This window comes from Macaca mulatta, chromosome 3 (assembly GCF_049350105.2).
Source record: "Macaca mulatta isolate MMU2019108-1 chromosome 3, T2T-MMU8v2.0, whole genome shotgun sequence".
Lineage (NCBI taxonomy): Eukaryota > Metazoa > Chordata > Mammalia > Primates > Cercopithecidae > Macaca > Macaca mulatta.
In genome coordinates this window covers 84,035,901-84,062,084 of record NC_133408.1, presented here as the reverse complement: position 1 = coordinate 84,062,084, position 26,184 = coordinate 84,035,901, and the positions used below count along the sequence as shown (strand labels likewise).

Sequence of the window (26,184 nt, the reverse complement as noted above, 5' to 3'; positions counted from 1 at the left end):
CCCAGTCCTCTGTGTCTCCCTCCCTCCCTGTCCCTCCTGTGTCCATCTCTAAGTCCCTCTCCCTCCTTGTCCCTTCTGTGTCCCAAAAATAAAGGATGGCAGGTTTTTTTTAATCTTTTGTTTTAATCTTTTGTCACTACATGGGAAATGTGGGGTGTTGGTGGCCCATGTTGCTCACAAAGATCCTGAACACAAGAGAGGCTGCCTGTGGCAGGTGGATCCAGGCTGAAGCAGACCGTTTACTTTCTGCCCCAATGCCTTCTGGCCACCAGACACACTGCCTGCCTTCCGCTTAACAGGGGTTCAACACGGTGTCCATCACCACCTCTAAGTCCACAGGATCGTGTTTGGCCACAGCAGTGACCTGTTGACCAGGCCTGGGGTCTGGAGCCTGCACTACTGTGCCCACCGATGGGTGGTGCCCTCTGGAGAGGCGTCCCTCCCAGGAAGCTGAACCCAGGCTCTGAGCCCGAAGGGAGGGTGTGGGCCTGGGAGGGCTTCGTGGCAGGTGAAGCAAGGTGGGATGGGGTGAGGGGTGACATGAGGGGCCCCTCCCAACAAGACTAGGGCAGGGGGTCTCTGATCACACCCCCAGGGATCCCTGCATCCCACCTCTTGGCAGGAGGATGGATAGCTCCTTGAACTGAACCCCAATGGCTGGGGGTCCTTTTTCTCTTTTTCCTTCCTTACCCCAATCCTGGAACCCGCAGTCTCTAATGCTGAAATTCCCAGATCACAACAGCTTGTGCATCCGCAGGAAGGTCTTCTCGTCCTCCTGTTCTGAGGGAGCGAGGACTCTCCCATACCAGCCGCCCTGGTGTAGATCGCGTGGGCTCCACACTGTCCTGCCTCCCGGCTCAGCAGGGCTCTGTGTCCTGGGGTGAACCTATGGCCACGCCTTCCCGCAGAGTGGGTGGTGGTGCCTCCTCCTTCATGTGTGGGCCCGTCAGCCCACATTTCTTTAGGTGCCTAACCCATTGCTAACGAAAAGTCAGACATGGTGCTGCGGAGACGCACACCTTCAGATTCTGGCACCTTCCACCTGCCTTGGTTTTCTCAGCTGTCACGTGGGGGATAGGTAGGATGCACCTCAGGCATTGTTCAGGGCAGTCCTTCTCAAACAGGCCCCAAAAGCCTCCACCCCCAACTCTCCTCCCCTAGGGGTTCTGATCCTATTGGGGAGGGGAAGACGGGAAACTGCACCTCTCATCCACTCAGGTGTTGGCGGCTTCCACTGGAACCCCAAAATGAGACCACCTCTGAAGACTAAGCCCACTGCCACACGCTCCAAAAGCACCAGCAGCAGGTGACATTCCCAGGGAATCAGCAAAGCCCTGCAAAGCGGCCATGACGGCGACCTCAAGTTAGGGCTTTTTTCTCCAACACACAAAAATGACTAACCTTTAGAAACAGGGATATTTGTCTTGAACACAGAAGGACCCTGAAACCCTGCAGGGCTGCCGTGAGCACCCAAATTACACTTCCTCCATGTCCTTCCCGAGTGCACCTCTCAGTCCCTCTCCCTCCCTGTCCCTCCGGTGTCCATCTCTGAGTCCCCAAGTCCCTCTCCCTCCTTTTCCCCCATGTCCATCTCTGAGTGTCCCTCTCCCTACCTGACTCTCCCGTGTTCATCTTTGAGTGTCCCTCTCCCTCCCTGTCCCTCCCATGTCCCTCTCCTTCCCTGTCCTTCCTGTGTCCATCTCTGTATCTCCCTCCCTCCCTGTCCCTCCTGTGTCCATCTGTAAGTCCCTCTCCCTCCTTGTCCCTTCTGTGTCCCTGAGTGTTCCTCTCCCTCCTGGGTCCCTCTCTGAGTGTCTCTCTTCCTCCCTGTCTCTGATCTCTTTGGATCTCTACTGGCCTCTCACACTGCAGTCAGTGTCTCTGTTCTGTCCACTCTGTCCCCACCCTACTCCCTAGGTGCCCACTCAGCCCTGGCTGGCAGCTTTGGGTGCTGGTCTTACATCCCAAAATCAATGCTCCGCTTCCTTGGGGCAAAAGGCAGGGCAATCCCTGTGAGGGGGTCAGTTCTCGGAGAAGAGATGGGCCTAGCTGACCCCCAGCAGCTGTCTTCCTCACAGTTGAGTGTGTGCTTCTCAGGACTTCAGTAGAGGATTCCACTGAGCTGGATGAAAATGAGTTTCCCTCTATCCCCAGTTCATTCCCCTTTCCATGTTCCTTCCCATGGGGCTCCAGCAGCAGCCTCTGCTCCAGTGAGCTGTGGTTCTCAGTGTCCACCTGCCTGTCTCTCTGGTTTGGGGGCAGCATGTGCTGTATGACGGCAATTCTCTGATGGATCTGAGAAATGTGGATTCTCTGCTCCGCGGTTTTGTTGTTCAGATGGGAATCCCTTCCATGGTCCCCTGTCAGGGGACGTGGGATCTCCAGACGTGGTGGAGGCTGGAGATCCCAGTGCTGGCTGGGGAAGTGGCCAGGGGCTCCCAGGCTCTGGACTTGGGTGACCCTGTCCTGAAGGTTCCTGGGAAGGGGGAGAAGGCAGGTGGGACGTGGAGGGCTGGGTCGCATCTCCACCTGGGTATTCTCCCAGTCAACAGCAGAGAGCTCCCCAGGTAGAGCGCCAGGTGGCCAGACCTCTGTGAGAGGTAGGCACCACCCAGGCTGAGAGCCAGGAGGGGCCAGAGGTGCTTTTAGTGGGATCAGTCCTTTCTGCTAGGCCCGTAGTGCCAGGGTTCTCTCCAAGAGCTGCAAGCCCAGTCTTGCTCATGGCACTCACTTTCTGTTCTCCACACGAACTGGATGTGAGACAAGAAATTTAGACCATCTCAACTGCTTAGTGCTTTCTTCCCCCAAAGCCCTGCGATGAGGAAGTGGGCAGTAGGATAGACTACTCATCTGGTCGTCCAACAGGTCATGAACGGGCCCATCGACAACACAGATGGCTTGGGTGCTGCCACCAGCCACAGCCAGGAGAGCAGTTCTCTAAACCTGAGGGAACAGGCCTTGGGCACAGGCAGGCTTACTGGGGAATTTGGGCTCTATCCTGGGAGTAGAGGCAGCTTCTATCCCAAATGCATGCCCTACAGCCCTGCCCTGCCTCTGGGAAATGTGCCTGCCCTACAGTCCCATCCAGATGGGAAATGTGGGGGAAATGCAGCCTGTGTCTAGGAACTCATGGTGGCCTGAGCACAGAGTAAGGGGTGATCCTCAAGAACACCCCCACCTTGGGGGACCAGGAGGGTGGAAAGGAAGTTTAAAGTGCAAAGACAGGCTCCAGGCTGGGAGGTCTGGAATAAATGATGAACAGCTTAGTAAAATGGTGAAAAATACAAACAAAATTCACAGAAGGAACCTGAATGCCTAATAAAAATATAAATGGGAGTTCAACCTCACCATGACAAGGGAAATGCATGGGCAATCCAACTTAACACTCAGCATGACTGCAAACATTAGAGTCCATTAAAATGGTGAGGAGCTGAGCAACAAGACCCACTCACAGGAGGTGGGTTCATTCCCCTTTCCATGTTCCTTCCCATGAGAAGTTCCTTCCCGTCCCAGAGGATGCCCTGTGACCCCGCAACTCCACTCACAGGAAATGCCTAGGGAATCTCTCACACTTGAGAATGACTGCTGCATTGTTGTAATATTGAGAAATTGGGACCAACCTAAGCACTCACCAACAGGATGTTGTTAAATAAACTGTGATATTCACTTAATGGAATATCACACCCCACCTGGGGGAGTGGAGGAGAGTGTGTATGGACACAGACAGCTCATGAAGGGAAAAGGGAGAAAGAAAAGCAAGTGACAAACATATTGATTTATACAGTTTATAAATACGCATACAGTGAAAAATGACACCATCAAGCCAGGCACAGTGCTGCACACTTACAGTCCCAGCTACTTGGGAGGCTGAAGCAGGAGGATCACTTGAGCCCAGAGGTTTGGGTCCAGTCTGGGCAACACAGGGAAAACTCTGTCTCAAAAAAAAAAACTTTAAATGACCGTATCATGGAAAGTTCTGGCGAGCAGTTATCTTCGGACAGAGATGAAGCAGCTGGGGGTGGGGCGGGGGGCGGTCACTGGGGTCCTAGCTGCTCTGAAGTTGTGAGTGGGGACAGAAGAGCCTGTTCAGAAGGCTGCTGACTGTCCAGGGCTTTGCAGAGTGCCTGGTTCTGCCAATGGAGGGTTACCAGCAGGAGAGCCTGGGGTGTCGAGTCAACAGGGCCCTGTGCTCAGTTAATGCTTTACTGTTGCTGTCTTGGTATCACTTGACTTTTGAGTGTGGCCGGTGTTGCTTTAAGTTTCTGGGGATAGCAAAAGTTTAAGAAGTGACTCTTGCCATCACATGGCTGATCTGGGAACACTGGAGAATAGTTTAGGGGTGACTGAGTTTCCCCCACTGCACAGAGACAGCCTGGTGCCAGGGAAGACAGGCTGGACCTGGTTGTGGCCCCCTGAATGGTGGTGGGGAGACGAGAGCACATCACAGGGCCCTGAGGGTGATGTGTATTTGAGGGGGTAGGGTTCTCCAGGAGCAGGTGTTGCACAGAAGGGAATGATGGGTACAGAGCTGGGTTAGTTTCAGCAGAGGTGTGAAGGTGATTCCTCTCTGAGCTGGAGGTGGGAGCAAACGAGAAAACGGTCTGGCATGAACAGACCAGCCCTGGGGAGGCAGACAGTGTCAACCACCACCAGGTCCATCTGCTTGAGGTATACCTTCCTACCAGGACATGAGAGCCCACAGTGGCTGGGGTCTTGTCATCAGGCACCCTGAATGCTTTCAAGTGGATGGTTTGGATCTCTCCTCACATGGCTGGTCAGGCCAGGGACGACAAGCTGTGGACCTAACAGGTGACCACTGTCCAGACAAGGCCTATTCTACCTCCTTGCCTGGCTGTCCCCTCCTCAGGCCTGTTGCCCCTTCTTTTCTAGACCCTCTGCCTGCGAGGTGTGTCAGCCTTTCTGCCTGAACAGCCTCACTGAGACAGACCTGGACTAACAGTCACCCATATTGAGCCCAAACCCACCCTGGATGATGCCAAGCTTAGAAATGTCACCCTGGAGTCACAAAATCCATTCTCTGCATTATCAAGAAAGAGGTGGTCACTCAGGGGTGCTGGAATCTTCCCCACCTTAAGGCTGAGCTCCAGTCTGCAGCCCATTCACTGCAGGTACCTGGGTCTCCCGGCCTCTGATGACCCCAAACCCTGTCTCTTCCCTAAGGGTCACTGCCCTGGGATTTGCCTGCAGGCTAGGCATACCTGGTAAATGAGGTCTCCACACACTGGGTCATTAGTGCCCACAAGCAATCACTGGTGAGTTCCTGAACTCTCAGGCTGAAGCTCAGCAGTCCCACTAGGGACCATCACTGGGGTCACAAGATGGCCCTGATCCCCAGTTCTCTGGATCCCCAGTTCTCTGGACCAGGGCAGCTTCCTAAACTCCCTAGTCCAACAGAGGTAAGGGCTGCCCTTCCCTGCCAGAGGGGCCTCCTCCAAGCCCCACGGTGCCCCAACAACACTCCCTGTCCTCTGGTAGACCCGTACCTGCCTGTGTCTTGCACAAAGTGCACACTGGGAGGCAAGACCCTGTCTTTGCAGTAAGAGGGGCTTGGGGCAGTGCTCCGCTGGCAGGCAGACAGGCAGGGAGGCCCCAGCCCAATGCCTGAGTCAGCAGGCTCCTAACAGCCTGAGTGCCCTCCTCATGGCATGGGGTCAGTGCAGCGGCAATGTCTGGGTTGTTGAGGGTTTTGGTGGGTGATCAATGCTGGAGGATCCTCCCTCTGCCTTCCCCATCCAACACAGATCATCTTCAATGTGCCAGACCTGTGCTGGGCAACAAGGTTGGCTGAGGTAGTCTGAGACAGGGTCCCTTGATGAACAGTCCACTGGGAATGGGGTCTGCAGTGGCCCTGGATGATTTCAGTATCTGCCACTCACCTTGGTCATAGTGCCACAGAGAATGTGGCATGGCCAGGACTGTACCTGGGGCAGATGGTCTTGCTCTTTGGTTCTGGGGAGGAGGGCGAAGTGACCGGGCTCAGGTGAAGGAGCTGTTGGCTTAAGAGGAGGCTGCTCCAAGAAGCAAGTAGGAGACAAGGAACCACAGGCCTGCAAAAGGGGCAGGATCCTGGACCTGGGCCCCCCGAGTCACCAGCCACATGGCCTTGGGAGTGTCACTTACTTCTATGACTGTAGCACAATGAGGGGTTAGACTGCAAAGTCTCTGAGGCCCTAACCAGCTCTGGGGAAGAAGGCCTAGGACTGAGAGAGGCAGCAGGGAGGCTGGCCAGGGTCACCTTCCAGGTCCAGGCAGCTTTCTTGCAAGTGTTTCCTAAGCCGCCCTTCTCCAGGGAGAACAGCCTCGGCCCTGCCTAGCAGGAGGCAGCATACACCTGAGTGCCTGCCAGTGCCCTCATGAACCTGCCTGAGGATGGCCATGTTCCCACACCCCATGTGTGCCTATCTCCATCAGCATTGAGAAGACAGCAAATGGCAGCATGCCAGGGGTTTACCCAGCAAGCCCAGCATACCCCCAGAGTGTTCTGGTAGACCTGTGCCAGCTGGGTTCAGTGACGGTTGGTCCTGCCATGGGCTCTGGTCTCCCCATCACCCTCTGAGGGGGAAGCAGGAAGTTGTGAGGGGTAGCCGGGCTCAACCTCTCTTCCCTGGCACGACGCTGTCTCCATGTGCAAAGTGGGGACTTCAGGCATTTGGTATGGAGGAATGGATGGTGGATCGAAAGCCCCTACCAGGCCCCTGTCACACCACAGAGCCCAGTGATAGGGGGTTTCTTCCCTCCCTCTGAGGTAAGACCAGTCTGTTAAACTTCCAGCACTAAAAAATAAAACCCAGTGGGAGGAGAGTGAGGACTGAAAAACTACATTATCAGGTATCATGCTGATTACCTGGGTGACAAAATTATCTGTACACCAAACCTCTATGATCCAATTTACCCATGTAACAAACCTTGAACCTAAAATAAAAGTTGGAAAGAAAAAAAAAGGTAAAATTAACAAATCCACATTAGTGTGAGCTGGGTGAGTAGTTTAGTCTGAAAAGACAGAATATTCATTTTTCTTCTCTCTGAGATAGTGATCACACTGTCCTCACCAGGACTGGCAGGGGAAGCCCCAGGGCTTTGTGACCCTATCCCTATGGGGCACCCTGGCATCCAGTGAGCACTCCCCAGGGCAGCAGCCTGGTTTAAAAGCCTGTTCCCCAGACCCGGTAGTCAGATGGTGGAGGGAGCCTCAGGGACATAGCCCAGTTCTTCAGGACCTTGAGACACATGGGCTGCTTGGCCTCTGACCACCGAGGAGAGAGTTTATCAAGGACTGGCCAGGTTCTGTGCTGACAACTTCGTGCTTTTCATTCACAAAGCGAGTCATACTGCCCGTTCCCCGGCTGAGCTGGCTGCCAACAGGCCCAGTGGGGAGCAGATTCGAGGTGGGGGTGAGGTCTGTTCCCCAAGCGCAGTGTTCTGGGCAGTGAGTTCTCTGTGCAGCAGCTGATGCCTCTTGGACACATTTCCACACAAAACACTTCTCAACTGTTCTCCCTCCTGCACTCTTCAGGGGCAAATACGCCTCTCCTCTCTGGTGGGTTATTTCTGGCCCTGGGAGTATGCTAGGCAATTCTAAGGGTTGCCTTTGAAACAGTCTTCATTCAGCCAAGAAGTAATTCTCACACCCCTAGGTCCTGTCCCCAGGGGTGAGCAGGGTCGGAGGAGGCTGGAGATGGATACCCATGGAATGGGGTGGGGCACAGAGAAGGAGAGTCAAAGATCTGACTGAGGAAGAAGCAGGTGGCCAGCCACCTGGGAGACTTGTGTGTCAGACATGGGGTTATGTCCTGGAGGAAGCCCATTGTGAGGGCTCAGCAAAGGTAACAGCAGGTATGTACCTGGAGATCAAGGAGGGCCTTGGAGCCTGGTAGGCAAAGATGGCCCTCCAGTGGAATCATTCCCAACTCTGCACTCACCCTAAGCTTTCCGGTAACTACAGAATTCCAGAACCTGTTTGAAAGGATGTAAGATCTATAGCTACATTCCTTTTCTCCTCACTAATCAAAATCTTACAGGATTTCTAAAGCTGTGTTGAGATCTTGCCCAGTGCATTCAGACCAGATGGGAAACAACCCCTAAGAATTCCCCACGCTGGTGTTTGCTGTGTACATTGGCCTGGGACCCCGAGGCCAGAATATAACAATAATGACCATGCACAGACAGAACTGTCTCAGCAGCAAATGTCACACGCAGACCCAGAACTGCTTTAATACCGATTTATTGCAAACCAACACCGAGGAGCTGGAACAGCTTTGCAGGCTGGACACCTCACTCTCCTGGGGCCCTGGACAAGGGAAATGAGTCACCCCGCTTTCCTCGGACCTCAGCTGGTGGGACTTAGTGGCTGGCCAAACTGCGGCTGTTGTGTCTAAAAAGAGAAAACAGGCAGGGTGTGCCAGCTCTGGAGACTGGGCCAGTCCAGAGTGGTGGCTCAGGGCAGAGAATCACCCACCAAACAGCGTGGCTCAACGGGAGCAAGGCGTGCAGGGACAGGCTCCACAACCACACCAAGCACTGCAGTGTGGCACCGGGACCAGATGCAAGTGGCTGCTCCTGCCATGGGGCCAATACCCAATACTGCCCTTCAGTCATTCTTCCTAGACATTGGTTTGCCATTTATTAAAGCAGGGCAGGGAGTGGGGAGAAATGCAACACAGAATACAAAATCAGGCAAAACAAACACTGGTCACCATGGAAGTGATTCTCAAAGTCTCCCAAATAACAAGGTGTAGGGCATCTCACACCACTGCATCACTTCTGGAAGACTACCCACAGGGTGGGGCTGCAATGGGGGCCAACTCGAGAACTACAGAGATGAGAGGAGACACACACAAGACCTCCTTTCATTAGGCAGGAAAGCTCTTATGGGACAGTGATGTGAAATCCTAGGACCTCGATGGGAAGAACTCCAGGAAAAAAATGAGTCTTTCTCAGAAGGACCCCTCATAGATGACAAGAGTTCTGCTCCCCAGGGTCGAGATCTCCTTAGAGCGGCTTCACCAGCTCAGTGGCAAGTATCAGACAACAAGGCTCTCACATTCCAAAGGGGGTATCTAGGGCCTTCTGCTCTCGCGTGATGATCGGAGCAACATGTTTAGACCCACAGAAGACTTCCCAGGAATGCTTTCTTACAAGGGGTGTCAGCCACCACTGTAAACCAGAAACCAACCACAAACTTACTCTCCAAGACAGCCCCCACAACCCAAGTATCCACAGAGAGTGTGTGCAGGGGTGGGGTCCTTCCCCTGACAATAGGCTCTCTTAGCATCTGCAGGCCTTGATTCTTGCTGGCCGTGCATGGTGCCAGGGTGCACTGCTCTGCTGTGCGGCTCATCCATGCTCTGAGCTTGAGAGACAGGCAAATGGGCAGTGCCGATGGTAGCTGAACCATACTCCCGGCGATGGGCACCCAGAGCCCCTGTGAGTACTTGGAACACAGGCCTGAGGCCCTGTCCCATAATTTCATCTTTGCACCTTGGCTGGAGTCAATCAGCAGCCATGGCTCAGGGCATAGGCTTGGGGCTCCTGAGGCAGTGATCAGTCCCCAGAGAACAGGTAAGATCGGGCCATAAGCTCCAGGGAGCGCAGTCTGACACCCGGCACAGAGGATGGGAAGGGGGGAGTCTTCTCTCTCTTCTGGTTCAGTTGTGGTGGGACAGTGTGCCTTCACGCCCCATGCAGAAATTCCACTTCTCCTAGAAGCCCCTCAAGGTCAAAGCTTCTCAGGACTTGTGGCTGTTGTGCTCTGCTGATGAGCTGATGAACATGCTGTGGTCTCCTCCTGAGGGCACCAGCTCTCCACTCCTGCCTACGCTTTGACACCGTGCACCCAAAGAGGACGTCTTATGGGGAGCCAAGCACAGCATGCCATGCGTGGTGGCTGGGCTTGGTTCACTTCAACAAGAACCAAAGCAAGGTCGCCACAGTCAGAGAACAGAATCCCTGCTGCATCTGGACCTGAGCCCAGAACCCGGGCTTTCTCCCAACAACTAGAATGTGCAAACAGGGCTCCAGTTTCCACTGCTCTGACCATGAGGCTGAGGCAGGCAGAGCACATTTATAAAGGGATGAGCAAGAAGACCACGTGAATGCTCCCAAAAGAGGTCAAGGGGCAAAGAGTTTCCCAAAGCAGCCCCAGGCACAGCCATTCCTTGCTCGCCCTCATGCAAGCACAGAGCTTCACACACTTCAATGACTTCAGCTTCGCCTGAGAGCCCAGCAACAACTCCACATCCCAACCAGAAGACATGCAAGCAGAATAGCGTCAAAACAACAGCAAGCAGGGAGCAGGGGAGGAAAGACATGCTGCCTGCAGTGGCTGGTTGCTGTGGAGACAAAAGCATGTGATCCCAATTTGCTGGGATATCCTCTCCTGCATTTCAAACACCTTCACTCAGCGTCAGCCACAGCGGCCACCACACAGCAGCTGGCCCCGCACCTTCTCTGCAACAGTCTGGAGATGCAAGGTCAGGGTGGAAGGCCTGGTTCACCCTTGAAAGAAAGGATGGTTAGGGGTAAACAAGACGAGCAAGTCCCTGGAACGCAGGGAGCCGAGGAGGGCGGCCGAGGATAAGGCTCTGCCTCCCCACCGGCGAGGGTTTCCTTTCCTTCTGGTCATTAAAACTGCACAGCCCCCGGGGAGATGTTGAACATGGCGGGGTCGAATCGCTGGCCTCGGAAGGGAGAACCTTCAGCATCCCACCCCTTCTTCAGCATCTCATGGACTTTCTACAAACAGAAAATAGAGAGATTAAAGGGGATCAAAAGGCACTGTGTACTTTCTCCCAGAGCAGACTCTGACTGCAGGCAGAGAGCCTTCCTGCTTCCTCAGGGCTCAGGCACTTGCCTGGCAAGACCGGCTCCCAGAGAACCGTACTACCCTGGAGCAGCCTTCAACCAAGGGAGGTACTGGGTGCCTGCCAATTTCTCTGCAAGACTGTGCTCCACAGACTGAATTTCTAACCCTTCATCTTCTGTCCCCAGCAAAGCACTGGCTCCTCTTTATGGTTCATCTTGTCCCTTTTCCACCAGGATCTCTGTCCAAATTCCAAACAGCCTGCAACGTCTATGGTCCCACCAGGTACTGACTAAGGCACGAAGAGGGAGTGTCCCAGCCCACCGGGGTTGTAGAAAAGGTGCGTAGAGAAAGTGCTCAAGCCCCACCTGAGTCATAACTAAGGTGTGCAGAGGAGGTACCCTAGCACCCCAGGTATCAGCATCAAGAACTATATCATCAGACAATCCAGGGTTGACTCAGGATGTGGCATGGAGGAAAAGACCTCAGAATGTCCAGTGGTAGACCCGCCAGTCAGGAATTCCCCACTGCATCCTTGCAGACGCAGTCAGAGCTGGTTGACTAAGCCCTGGCCAACATGTGGCCATTCTGGAGCTATCTAGCCTCCAAGGATCAGAAGCAAGCCTGAGTGTGTGGCCATGGCAGGAGACATCAGGAAGACTGGACCCTGAGGGAAGCATCTGTACCTGAGTTGGCAGGCCCTCTCTCCTCATAGGGACTCCACATCTGCCCTCCTCACCTGGCCACCATGAGTACACTGAGGGCTGGGGATGATCTCTCCTTCCTTCTGACCTTCTGACCACAAGAGACAAAAGAGACCGTACAGGGCCAGTAGTTATTCTACCAATATGATCCACAGTCCCTGCTGCAGAAAACCCGGTAGCATAGGCCCAGAAAATGAGGCTGTGGGATTCTCAGCACCAGGGCTTCTCCTTAAATAAAACACAATCTTCCTAACAAGAGGGTTTTCTTTTTCCTGTTTTTATTTTTTAGAGATAGGGTCTCACTCTGCTTCCCAGGCTAGAGTGCAGTGTGTGGTCATGGCTCAGTGCAGCTTCAAACTCCTGGGCTCAAGCGATCCTCCCACCTCAGCCTCCTGAGTACTTAAAACTACGGGTGCAGTCCACCATACCCAGCTTCTTTTTCATTTTTTAAAACCTAAGTGATGCAACAACAAGCATATCAAAGACACATACTATATACTGGGGATGAATTGACATTACTATCAATTTCTTACAGGCAACTCACATTAGAGACTTTGGAAAGACCATTTTGAGAACAAGTGCTGCAGCTCATATGGAGTGGCTGTGGGTGCAGAGAAGACTACATGAAGACCCCTCTGCACAGCCCTGAAAGCATGGCCCACACCTCTGCCCACTGGAAGTGTGAGGCTGCATAGTCTCAACCAAACATAAGAATGGATGACTTCAGCAGGCGGCTGCACGAAGCCTCTGAACCTTTCAACAGAATCCCAGCCAGCTGTAGGGCAAATGACAGCTGCAGAGCCCTGCAGCCACCACACTCTCACCCTGGGAACCGGGTTGCTGGATGAGGGCCCGATGTAGAATTCCCAGAGTGCAAAGGGCAGATTAGTAGACTTGATCTTAAATAGAGGGAGCCTAGGATGCCAAGATCAGCATTCAGACCTTTCCTGAGGCAAAAGTGGAGAGCAGGCCTTCCTGTGTGTCACCAAATTCACTCTTATGACCAGAGACTATGCTAAAGCTATCTGCCTATGAGATGTCACAATTACTAATGTTAGGGTGAATCCTACCAGGCTGAAGAGATCCTAGACACAGACACATCTCAGCACAGACAGAGCAATGGCACCTGTACATTCCACATTCTCTTTCTAGATGGGAGAATCCTGCTCGAAAGAAATTAAATTAGGGAAAAGATGAAGGGTTTTAAATTTGATAACTGTGGAAAAAGGTTAGTGACACCAAAGAATTTAAAACAATAAAAGTATTATCATTTCAAAATAAAATTGCTTCAAAATACACAGCATCTGTGGCATTAGAAGCACAATTTGAAATCTTGGCAAATTTAGAAAACTCTGAGTTCACACCATAAATGGGCATCAATGCCAGAGCACGCTGGTAACTGTGACTATGCCGACGTGAACGGCAGATGGAGGCTGACAGGAGAACCTGGCCCTGTTTCCATTCTCTCTCCTTAGCGAAGCCTGGTGATCCCAGCGAAGCAACTCCGGCCCCCTAACTCTCACGATAGTCCCTCTGCCTGTAAGGTACCCCTCAGGACGCCTGAATAAAATGTGGCTAACCTGCTACATGAGGCCACACAAGGGCATGTACCTACCTTCTATGTCTGTTTCCTCATTTGATTTTTTAAAAAAAGGCTAGTCACTAAGGACATTTTACATGAAATCTCTGTGTGTTGCAAGCCTCCATATGCTGCAGACCCTGCCCCAGACACTGTCAAGCCCAGGAAGGAGTTGAGACTTTAGCATCAGCACCAGGCAGGTGCTTGGACACACACTCTGAACGACCATAGCCCTGAGAGGTCAGTTCATTACTGTCTACAGCTGTTGCCTGAGAGCTGGAGGCTCCCTGGCTGTTGAGGAGCAGATCGACCCCAGGGAGAGGGTCACTCTGGGACCTACCCCTGCACCACCAGCCCTGGGCTCCTGCATGTTGCTGAAGATCTCCCAGGGCACTTTACCCTGGGGAGGGACACACATCCTCTCAAGGGTCAGGATGGTGCCTCATGGCAAGTCTACAGCAGAACAGATTTCGATTTAACACACAGAGCTCTTTCCACTGGACCACAGCATCTTCAAGGTTCTTTGAATCCTTCCTAACTGGGTCGCTGCCCAGTCTATGGGCTCCCCAATGCTAGGTCACAAGAAGCTGTTTGCGGGCATGGGGACTTTCTGTTCCACATCTGGGCTGTGCAGTGCCCTAGGGACCAGAAAAACAGCTTGCCAAGAGGACACCAACAGGATGACCCCACTGAATTGCCCTCAGAGCAGGGCAGTAGGGCATGAAGGGGATGTCAGCTGCACCCTGCGATGCTGCATGTGTGTAATTATGTATGTGCATGGTGCTTACATACAATGTGTACTGCTGCCATCTTTCACCCCTTGAGGTTGGCCTTTCCCAGACTGACAGTGAGGATCTAGGTAGGGGTCTGAGGTCCAGAACTGCCTGGAAGTTGCCTCAGCTTACCTGGAATGAACAGACCTCCCCGTTCCTGGTCCTGGGCAGTGGGCTTGGCAACAAGCCATCAAAATGAGGAGGCCTTAGGCCTCCAGAAATGGAGAGACAAGAGCAGCTGCTTCCTGGGGAGGATTATCAATGAGACTGCAAAGCAGGACTGAAATACTCTTTGGAGAAGCTAAGATTAAAATGGCTGGAATCCTAGCACCACAAAGGCAGATCTGTGTCTGTCTTCCTCACCGACATGCCCCAATAGGGGGGTGAGACTATGCAATGTTACAAGGTTTTGGCACAGAACATAAAGGATGGGGGAAAGAGACTGAGACGAAGGTCAAGGAGAGGGAAGGATATAAGGGAAAGAAAAGGGAAACAGAAAGAAAGGAGGGAAGGGGAGGGGCAAGGATGTAGAGAAGAAGAAGAAAAGGCTGGTGGAGCCCCTGACACCTCTATGCATGTCCTTGGCACTACTGGCAACTCCAATGATGAGCAGGTATTACTGTTATTTTGTTTTTGAATGTAAGGTTCTGTAAGAGATACAATCACAGGAAACATAAGGGCTTAGAGAAAAAAACAGCCAGAGCATCCTAGCTTCTCTCATGCCTCAACAGCTAAAGTCTACATAAAAATGGCCGGGTGTGGTGGCTCACGCCTATAATACCAGCACTTCGGGAGGCTAAAGCAGGTGGATTACCTGAGGTCAGGCATTCGAGACCAGCCTGGCCAACGTGGGGAAATCCTGTCTCTACTAAAAATACAAAAATTAGCCGGGCGTGGTGGTGTGCATCTGTAGTCCCAGCTACTCAGGAGGCTGAGGCAGGAGAATCACTTGAACCTGGGAGGTGGAGGTTTCAGTGAGCTGAGATCACGCCACTGCATTCCAGCCTGGGTGACAGAGCGAGGCTCTGTCTCAAAAAATAAATAAATAAATAAATAAGATGAAGTCTACAATAATTTCATCAAGGCTTTGACAAATGCACAAATACCATTTAAACTACAGTAATTTTTATCATCTCTCTGTAACAAAGACTCAGTGTCAGCGTCTGGGGAAGATGCGAGGAACCACCTGACCTTAGTCCTTCCATCTTGTGGCACAAAAAGACACTTCTAAGGGGCACGTGGTAAGACTGCACAAAGGGCATCTGGGTTCATGGTCTCCAGTCAAAACAGACTCTTTCTCCCAAAGGTCAACTCGTGAATACATCTCAGCCCTTCTGTAGACCCAATGCTGAATATGGGCACAGAGTGGGCAGACCCTCACATAACCCATCCCCAAACACTACCATGAGAAGCCTCACCCACAGGGCAAAGGTTCAAAGGCTGGCCTTTCATGTGGTGGCCACAGGCAAATGCAGCATAACTGGAATGAGCCATAACCAGGCAGGTCTGGCTGTCTAAGCACCTGAGCTGAGCTTAGCTGAGCATGTGCTGCAGTACTACCTGAGGCTTCAAACTCTGCACGGACATGGGCCAAGCAAAGATGTCCTTTAAGCTTGCCATGCCCCGGGTGGAAAAGGGGGCCAAACCCAGAGGAACATTCTCTTCCACAGAGACAAGGGCCAGGGTGGACAGGGCTGCAAGGACAGAAAGGTGTGAAATCAGATAAGAGGTCAAACCCCATCCCTGCTGCTTAAGCTACTGAGTCACAATCTCAGAAATTCAATCTCTCTATTGTGGGGGGGGGGGGGAACCCAAAAACAAACAAACTGTATTTTCAGGGATACTGTGCAGTCAGTCAATCCCACCTTAACTGTGTGTACTAAGTGCTCAGGACATGCCCCTGGTGTGGCAGGGCCAGGTAAGGAGAACATGCTGACACTCCTCTCCACAGGCTCCTTGACCTCATAAGAGCAGGATGCACTTGTCTGTGAAAACAGGCAAGAATGGACGACACACAGCAACAGGGCTTGCAGAACCACCTACGATGTATTAATACATGCTGTACTGGAAGGCAAGTCTAAGACAATCCAGATACACCACAAGGTAAGGTTCCTCCAAGAGACAAAATGAGACGAAAATATGAATCAGTGGTCTTCAGCGGGAGGAGGTGGTCCGTGTTTACAGAACGAAAATAAGGAGACTGTGCCCAGCAGCTGACCCCTCCCCACCAACTCAAGGCTGCACTGGGTTTGTGTGCCCTGCCGTACTGCGGCCCAAACCCACGTGCTGGGTATATGGGACACGGGAAGTTAAAAATAATCTGAGGAAAGCAACCCTTTTGTCCCTAAATAGTTACTCTTGGGATTATTAAAATAGGAAGAAAGAATGTATACATCTAATTCATCATTCTCTTTGGCCATGAGCAAACTCTACATTGGGCACTACACTGGTCAGAGAGGAACCTTTCTCTTCCTCCTCCCTAACACATTGCTGACATCACAGAGTCTTCACATGCTGGCCTCCAACATCCAGAAACTGGCTCTGCAGCCTGGCTGCCTCCCCTCCTCTACCAAAGGTCCCACCAAGCGACTCTTCATGGGAAGACATGTGCAGATGAGGCACAAACAAAAGCCATCAACACACTTGACGTTACCAGGCTCTGGTGCAGGCAAGGCATATCTCATGACACCCTTAGAGGTCCTGTTATCTGGGCTCTCAGCCCAGGTATGAGAATACAGCTGAAAGACCAGAGTGCACCTGTGAGGCAGTGATCAGGGACAAGAGCAGGTAAGACAGGTTCCTTGCTAGGGCACGGCAGGAAGCCAGTCCACACATCCTTCTTCCCCACCGTCATCACCAACCCCTCTGCCACTATCAGCTTTGTCACCAGCACAAGGGCCTAAAGGGTGGGCTCTCCAGGACTGCCGTGCTCGTACCAGCTCATGGCTCTGTGGCTTGCCCTGCAGCTTCTGGTGGTAGTCGAAGGTAAGCCTGTCCAGCACCGCCTGCTCCTCCTCATCCACGGTGGCCATGGAGCGCTCCTTGTTGATCTTGTCAATGTCGATGGGCTCTTCTCCCTCCAGGATGGCGTTCCACCAATACTCGCCCACCTTGCTCAGGTTCACCTGGGGACAAGCAGGACAGAGACCTGAGTCAGAGACCTGAGACAGGTGTCCAGGGTTGGGGATAGAGCAGAGCCCACTGAAGGATGGGTGTCCAGGATAAGCTCAGGACCAACTACACAAAGGGAGGTGACAGACAAGAGGGGGTGCCAGAACCCAAGGCAGGACACTCTGTGCCTGGGAATGCCTTTGCTGACTGTGCTAACATATCCCAGGGAAGAGCTAGGAGGGGCATACCTGAGGGGACTGACATTCTGGAAGATGCCTTTGTCCTTCTTCAGCAGGTCCTGTATACTCAGGACGGTGTCTGTTCCATGTGCTCACCTTGCCCACTGTCATCAAGAAAGGCTGTTTTCCAAGACCACTGACACCCCCCACACCAGGACCTGTCCTGGGCCATCCCAGCCTGCCCCCATGCATGCCATGGAAGGCTCCGCCTAGCTCTTATCAACCAGTTACCTCTCCAGTGATCTCTCTTGCTTCCAAGAGCAACACCCAGCATTCTGCTATCTTGGGGGTAAGCTGGGACCTGTGAGACTTAGGGCTCGGCCTAATGCATGACAGAATCTCCTGGGGAGTCCTCACCCCATGACAGGGCACCACGCCCTGTCCCTACTTCTTCCTCACTGGGGCCAAGCTTGCTGCATGAGGGGGTCCTCCAGCCCCACTCCTTAAAGTTCTTCCTTCTCGGGAAGGAGGAACAACCATCAAGAACCCCAAAAGTGGTCCCGGCCTCCTCGGGCACCTCTGTGGGGATGGCGCAGACACCCCTTGGTCAAAGGAAGCAGCAACCAGTACTCACGATCCAGCCCTCAGTGCTGGGGTCTGTGAGACTCATGTCATTACCACAAAAACTTAAAAGACAACTGGAACTGCGGTGTCAGAGCAAACGTGAGGGGTACTGTATGTACCTAGGTGACCCGTGCTGCTTGGCCTGTCCCAGGGACACAGAGGAGGGCCCTGGCCACACCATGCCCCCTTATCAATGGTCATGGGGACACAGAAAACAAGAAAACTGGCTGCATCTGCTGTGGTCAGTGGCTGAGCTCAAAATTCTTACCAGAGTGGCCAAGAAGCAACAGAGTGGGTTTGTCTACTTTGTCCTAGATGAGCACTGCACTTTTTCATCAGAAATACTTTATCTGTGTTTAGATTTCATAATATTTACAACTGTAAGAGTACATTCACATGTCCAAGTGTGATGGGACTCTGATGATATTAAACCACTAAGGTGCTCACAGAAAGGGAGAAAAGGTAGCAAAGGGCCCGCAAGTGAGAGCAGCTCTCATCCATGGAGGTGCAGCCACCAGGACACTTACTGACTGGGTGGGTAAAACCTACCAAGCCACACTCAGGGTAACTGTGACACCCTAGAGGCCACAGTGAGTCCACAGGACACCATGTCCCCCTAAGAGGGAGCACTGGAGACTCACCAGCATATACGGGCTTGAGAGAGCAGTGTCCTAACACTGGACCTTCCACCTTCCCACTTCCAAGCCCCTGCTGCCAAAACCTACCCACACCATAGAAGGTACTTAGCGCTAGACCCTGCAGAGCCCAGAGATCAAGTCGGAGAATGTGCTCTACTAACGAACACGGTGGACACTGATGAGGTGTGGAAGAGCACACAGTGGAGATTTTCCAGAACTGGGAAGAGCAAGACAAAAACCTGCAATCATGATCTGAAGCCAGCATCCCAGAAATCTTGTCTGACATTCCCAGTGCAGATAGGGGGAGTGGTGAACAGGGGGAGTGGGTGGTGGCTCCCCTACACGCCAACTCTACCCAGTAAATGACGCTGCTCTGCCAGTGCCAAATTTAAATTTGGGATGAATTTTCCATTTCCAGATACTCTGCTCAGCTGGTTTGTAGCTGACTTTACAGTTTGTGTGACGGGGACCTGACTCACCCACAGAGACCCCAACACTAAGAACTCTACCTCGTCTTTACCAAGCTGATGCAATGAAAAACCTTCCAAGAGGGAACTATGTTGTTTTCTCTATTCCAGGGAAGACTTCAGAGGAACTTACAGAACTGTAAATCTCTGGAAAGAAGAGATCCTTTACGAATTTTTTATCTTCACCAGTAGTTATTACTGTGATCTATGTAACTTATTTTATTAGCGTTCACAAGTCCTATAAAATACATACCATTACCATTTACCACACATACCATTTTTTGTATTTAAAAATAAGGACAAACCCTTGGAAGTAAGGGCCTTTTCCAGATTGCCCAGCATGAAGAGGCAAAGCAGAGCTACACTGGGGCTGACAGCCCACTGCCAGCACCATGTGGGCAAGGGGTTGGCCTACACACCACCCAGGGGACGGTGCTGGTACTCCCAGGCCTTTCTGCACTACACAGACCCCAACACATGGTTTCACCGGCCAGGTCCAAACACACACCCAGACGGAGGGCTCCTGGGCACAGTAGGAGATGGACCTGAAGACAATGAGCCACCTGCCCAACAGGAAGGAGGGGAACATCCCCGAATCTTCTGTGTCCACAAGTGTACTCTGGACACAGAAGTACACTTGAACCCAACAAAAATTAAGATGAGCACTGCACTTTTTCATCAGAAATACTTGATCTGTGTTTAGATTTCATAATATTTACATTGAAAGAGTACATTCACATACCCAAGTTGTTTCAAAAATATTCAAGGTTTTCCAAGAACTAAATCAAGTAGGTTTTAAATTTAAGTTAACTAAAATAAAATAATTCAGTTCTTCAGTCACGTGAGCCACCTGTCAAGTGTTTACTCAGCTGTCACATGTGGCAAGTGGCCACTGTGCTGGGCAGTGCAGCTCTCCAAGGGGGCCATCCTCACTCACAGACGTCATGCATGTGCATCAGTGAAGTATTTTAGGAGGAGATGTGAGCCGACTTTATATTGAACAATTTTTAATTAAGGCAAAATCCACTTAACACAAAACTTACCGTTCAAAAGTGAACTCAACGGCATTTAGAATATCCACAATGGTGCACAACCATCACCTTTATCTAGTTTCAAAACACTTTTATTACCTCACAAAGAAGCCCTGTGCCAATTACCAGTCACTCCCCATTTGCTCTAATCTTTCCTCTAAATTGTTCCCTCAACCCCACCAAGCCCCTGGCAACTACTAATGATTCTGCCTCTATAGATTTGCCTGTTCTGGACATTTCACACAAATGGAATAATACAGTTATCTGTTTGTTTTTGTCTGGCTTATTTCACTTGGCATAATGTCCTCCTCAATGTTCATCTATGTTGTAGCATGAATCAGAACTGCATTCCTTTTTAAGGCTGAATAATATTCCACTGTATGGATAAACTACATTTTGTTTATCTATTCATCAACTGACAGACATTTCAGGTGCCCCCACTTTTTGGCTGTTGTGAATAATGCTGCTATGAACACTGATGTACAAACATCTGTTTGAGTCCTTGTTTTCAATTCTTCTGCATATTTACCCAGAAGTGCTGGGTCATATGGTAATTCTACAGTTAACTTTTTGAGGAACTACCATACTATTTTCCAAAGCAGCTGTACCACTTTACATTCCCACCAGCAGCATACAATGGTTCCAGTTTCTCCATACTCTCACCAACACTTGTTATTGTCTGTTTTTTTTTTTTTTTTTTTTTTTTCAGTCATCCCCACAGGTGTGGCTAGCACCACTGGTCCTTTGTCCTGACCACAAACACACAGGCCTGCCTCCTCTGCCTTCCAGACCTGCTCCAGTCAAGTTTCCATCTGTCGTCACTGTAACCAAGTGGGCTGCCCTCCATACTGGGGCAGCAAACAGGACCTGAGGTGTTGTCTATAAAGGTTCATATAAAGGCTCTGGAAGACCAAGGTCTCAGTTGCAAAATTTTAGTTAAGTATTTATTTAGTACCCTTAAAATATCTTCTGTTTTCTAAGGATGAGCATATTAGTAAAAACAATATGAACAATATTATTAACATGATAATTATCCTAAAAAAGCACATTCTAACATCGTTCTTGACTTGCCTAGAATTCCTCTCCACACTATTCCTTTACAGAATTCCATCTCTCACTCTGAGCTCATAACCCCAACCCGCAGATCCCCATTCCTTTCTTTTTCCCAAACTCCAGACCTTTTTTTTTTTAATGGCCCATGTCTCTTAAGTCATTGAGCTGACAAGCTTCTTTATGCTCTGAACATTCTCATGTTCTATAAACTGGTTTAATTTGTAACTATTTCTGCCATCACTGTCCACATTTAACTACTTTCCTTAGAGTAACGCTTCTGGGACGCCTCAGATATGACTTCAGGTAGTTAACCTTCAAAACCACTGAATGGTACAGAGCATACAAGTTTTGCAGGGCTGTCTCCTGACACCCAGTGCAAGATGCAGTTCTAAGAGGACATGGGTACAATGTTCCTGGGATGGAGTTCAAAGGCTTCTACCTAAAAATAACACCTCTGAAAAAGTAGTCTGATAGTTTTGCACTTGTTTTTGTTTTTTTTTCTGTGAATATTTTATTTTTTTAAAGTCAGGTTTGTGGAGGTATAGTATGTACATAGTAAAACTCACTCTTTTGAGGTCACATCTCCATGAGCTGCTGCTATAGTCAACCCACATCCCAGAAGCCCCGTTCCCCTTCTCAGCAGTCCTCTCAGCCCAATGCTCATTTTGCCATCCAGCATGTCCGTGTCCAGAAATGTCACATGTGTGGAATCACACAGTGTGCAGTCCTGTATCTCATGACTCCTCTGAGTGTGGGGACTCTGACGTTCAGCCACACTGTGCTTCATGGCAGGCGGACTACACACTTGTTTGTGGACACCTGGGCATTTCCAGTGTTTTGCAATCAGGTAAAGAGCTGCTGTAGAGATCTGCATGCTTTCATTTCTCCTTGGTAAGTAGCCAGGAATGCGTGTGTTGGGTCATATGGTGTCAGCTACTGTCCAGACTAGCCACTCCACTGCACCCCTACCAGTAGCACAGAAGAGCACCAGGTGCCCCGTCTCATCTAGCATTTGGTGCTGTCTACCTTCTTAGCAGCTCTTCTAAGAGGTGTCTAGGGGCATCTCATCATGGTTTTGCCTTGCATTCCCCTAATGACTTACGACTTTGAGCTTCTTATGTGCTTATTAGCCTATTAGCCTTCTCATTTTTTTTAACATTTGGAAAGAATTTTAAGCTTAAAGTTACCAGAATAAGACAAGTACAAAGACACCCATACAAGTGTTTAGCAGCTGTGCGTCTGCACACAGCTCTCTCACTCTATGTGTGCTGTACGTATAATATATAATAACATAATATTTTCTCTGAACCATTTAAGAATAGGTTGCATTCATCTTGGCCCTTTGTCCTGAGTTATTTCCTAAGGATAAGGAAGTTACTTTTTATGGAACAGGGTCCAGTTCAGAGTCCCTCCTGCATCTTGGGGGTCCTGTCCTCTTTAATCTGGGACATTTTCACAGCCTTTTTCCTTCCCTGACGTCTCCTGATTAACTCATGTGTGCACACCCAGCTGGACACACACATGTTCCACCTGCAGGCACACAACATCCACAGCCCTCAGTGGGTGGGGTGCTCACTCAGGTTACCTGGCCAAAGGGAGGTCTGACTCTTCTCCACTGTAGTTATTGACTTGCAAACTCTCCTCTCCAGAACTCCTGCACCCCTGCTCCACCCTGCCCCGCTTAGCATCTGCCTGGTCCCATCTCTCCCACAAAGACTGGGAAATGCTGACTTTCTTGCCCTAGTCCCTCCACACTGACTGGCGGTTTACATGTCTTATTGAAGCAAGCACCTTCTCTTCTGCAATGAAGTTATCTATCTATTGCTGTCAGTACTGACCCCTGGATACCTGGCCTCTCTGGTCTCTCAATGGCTTATAACTCATTACCATGCTTAATTATGTTCGTGTCAAATGATCTCAGACAAGGTTGGTGGAGGTTGCTTGACTTTGATGGTGCTCCATCATTTCCCTGGCACGTTATCATTTTCCAGCATGACGAAATGCTCCAGGTTCCTCTTTTATCTACCTGGTCCCAGACTTCTAATCAGTCCATTTCTCTGAGGGACCCCAGACTGCAGGCTGAACAGTGTTCCCAAAATGTCCTCACAGAAACTTCCACCTCAACATGAATAAACTTACCTCAGCATCCCCCAATCTGTGCTGATGACTCACCAGCATTTATATCCCTTTCCTTCCTTAGTAACGGAACCTCATTTCTATTCAGGGAAGCAATGTGCCCAGCGAGGACGACTTTACTCCTCACAGCTGCCCGCGTGATCGAGACTGGGCCAATGAGACTTATGAGAATGCTGTGGGACGTTCCTTCCGGGAAGGCACCTCGGAACGAGGGCAGATAATGGGGTGAGACGACAGCGTGGCGGAGGTCCAGGGCACCTGCTCAGCACCTGCTGCTGGGGGAATGTGGGCCACACTGGAGCAGATCCAGCTTCTCAGGACACGCCACAAGTCAGCACTGTTATGGGCAATCTCCTGATTTTCAATGCTGTCAACTATTTTTTTAAGCTTGAAAATTAGAAACAAAATTAAGACACTGTATAGGCCAGATAGGACCCAGCTGTGGTATGAGTATGGCTGGAAGGCCCACGTATTCCAGCGATGGGGCCGACAAAGCAATACAGAGTTGCGTTCCCTTCCTTTCCTCCAACCCCATGAAACGAGGGTGCCCAGCACCCCATCCATGGTGCCACCAAGAGGGCACCATTAGCCAGCTCTGCTCAGTATGTTCCTTCCACTCACATTGGAACAGGTTTCCTTGGGCTACTGCCCTCTGTTGAATCTGTAAGCTTCAGTTATTCCCTACTGGAGTTGATGAAGGATTCTGATTTCCCCTGAAAAACACTAAGGGCTCTCCCTAGAGACATCATTTGCACTAAAGGCTTAAGGGCTCACATTACATTCACATACTAATTTCCAGGCTCTGGGCTCTTGCCAAAATGCTAAGGTAATTTAATCTGTAGTCCCCACTCTGAATTTATGAAGAAGTATGTTAAGTAATCCATGGGATGGCCTCAGTGGGCCAGGAAAGGTTGTGGGGACTCAGGAAGGTGGCTCGCCAATGAGGACAAGTAGACAATAAACCGCCTATCTTCGTTTCATCCTCACAATTGTTCTAAGAAGTGACACTAGAAGTATCTGGGTAAACTAGCAAAGATAAGTGAAGATGAAAAGCCCACTGTTGGTGGGGATGTGGGGATACAGGGCTAATGTCATCGACAACACTCCAGAAACAACTCATCCACAAGGGAGAACCACGGCAACAGCTCAGAGGCTGCAATTACACTAGAATTCCACTTTTGAGAAATAATCTAAATTGGGGGGAGGAGGTGGATACAGCTTGCACAAAAACACTCACAGGGTTCAAAAATCATAAACAAATATATTACGATGAGTTTTAAAGCCTGAGCTTCAAGGTCTAATTCCTCAAAGAATACTCCAGAGCAATTTCACTGATTTTAAATGACTTGTGTGTGCACCATGTCAATATATGAAGAGGTATATGGAATGGCATTCACCTCACATACAGCTACAACGACCATCTCAAGCATAGCCATGTCCAAGAGCCCCCGCAGCAGAGCAGCCACCCACGGCAGCGTGGAGGACAGCCTGTCAGCTCCCCCGACTACAGGAAGAAAGGAGGACGGTGCGCATGCCAACTGCCTAGCTTTGGGGACTGAACGAGCTATCGGAAAAAAGAGCTGGTGCTGTTGCCACGGCTGATTTTACATCTTTGTAACCAAGAAAGGAGCTTGCCTGAGTCAAGAAGTCTCATTTAACATTCTGAAGTGTGGGAGGGAGGGAGGGAGGCAAGAACTGTCATACGGTTTTAGCAGCCACCCCTGCCTGCCCTGGCTGGCTAATGTGGGATCCACGGCACAGGGAGGAGCAGGTTATGTGGAAGGCAGCTGGAAAGTGAAGGCCATGTCTACACTGGCCTGCCCGGAGGTCAGAAGGTCAGAATCTCTAACTAAGGAGCTGGGGGCGGTGGCAGCAGTGCAGCTCCGGATGCCATCCCTTTGCATCCTTCTCATCTCATGCGGCCTCACAGTGCTGTGATGGGAGACCTGCACTGGTGTCTGGGGCTGCCGTAACAGGGAACAACAGACCAGGCAACTTAAGGCAATACAAATTTATTATCTCCCAGTCCCATGGGCCAAAACTCTGAAATCAAGGTGTCAGTAGGGTCACGCTCCTGCAGAGACTCTAGGGGAGGATCTTTCCTGCCATTTCCAGCTTCTGGTGGCTCCAGGTGTTCCTGGGCTTAGTGGTTATATCATTCGTGTCTGCCCCATCTTCACATGGCCTTCTCTGTGTCTATCTCTGTCTTCTCCTGTTTCAGGAGAAGACAGGTGTCACTGGATAATCCAGGATGATTCCATCTTGAGAGATCCTTAACTTAATCATATCTACAAAGACCCTTTTCCCAAATAAGCCCACATTCACAGGATATCTCCAAACCTTTAGAGCAAAGCCCTCAACTCTCTTTAGCCATCCCCAGTGCCTGAACAGGGTTGGGTACTTAATGATAAGAAACAAACAAACACTGGAGATCAATCAGACTACAGTGCTTAACTTTGTTGGAAGGGTGAGAAATGGAAGTCCAGCAAGGCTAAAGAGATGACCCAAAATCAGGCAGCTGCTTGACAGGGGGCTGCAACCCAAAGCCTGCCCCTCTGATTCATTTGCAGTCCCTCTGCATCCACACGCTCAAAGCAGTGTGCCAAGCTCCACACAGCAGACACGATGCAGCAAGCAGGAGGCAAACAGGATCTTTGTGAATCAAAGCAATCGGCTCATTAATTCACAATATTATCTCATATATGTAATCAGAGGAAACGATGTGGGCCTAAAAGGTCACACATAAATAAATAATTCAATAAAGAAGACAACAAACTGCTTAGCTCCTATAAACAGCAAAGTTTCTGTGATACACTCTGCATTTACCGCATTAGAGGCTACGTGGTCCAGAAAGAGGTGGAGGCAGGCAGAGCCCTGCATGGGAGCACTATGGGAAGAGTTTAAATGCTCTCCATAACTCCTCTTTATTCAGGTGCTTGATTTCTCACAGGTGAAGGCGCATTAGGAACGCAATGCCATCTACTGATAACAAAGGCACTTTAAGGAACTATGGGAAAGAACTCATGCAGTGTTTCAATTGTAGAGGGATTTTCAGCAGAGAATATTTAGG

General features: G+C 50.6%; 2 protein-coding genes and 1 long non-coding RNA gene across 3 annotated transcripts in view; 1 reads left to right on the top strand and 2 right to left on the bottom strand.

The window, feature by feature from the left end:
- OGDH (oxoglutarate dehydrogenase) overlaps positions 1–26,184 on the top strand; it is a 474,703-nt gene that overhangs the window by 147,916 nt on the left and 300,603 nt on the right. The gene's annotated exons all lie outside the window — the stretch shown is intronic.
- The window catches only part of NUDCD3 (NudC domain containing 3), a 106,609-nt gene continuing 88,661 nt past the window's right edge, over positions 8,237–26,184 (bottom strand). The window contains 2 exon segments of the mRNA NM_001266593.1: positions 8,237–10,752; positions 16,812–17,000. Coding sequence (NP_001253522.1) covers positions 10,642–10,752; positions 16,812–17,000 — 300 coding nt within the window. The 3' untranslated portion in view covers positions 8,237–10,641.
- On the bottom strand, positions 11,785–15,860 carry LOC144339852 (uncharacterized). The gene is made up of 2 exons (XR_013415364.1): positions 15,741–15,860; positions 11,785–15,569 (listed from the first exon to the last, which is right to left on the bottom strand). It is a non-coding gene; the product is annotated as an uncharacterized LOC144339852 (long non-coding RNA).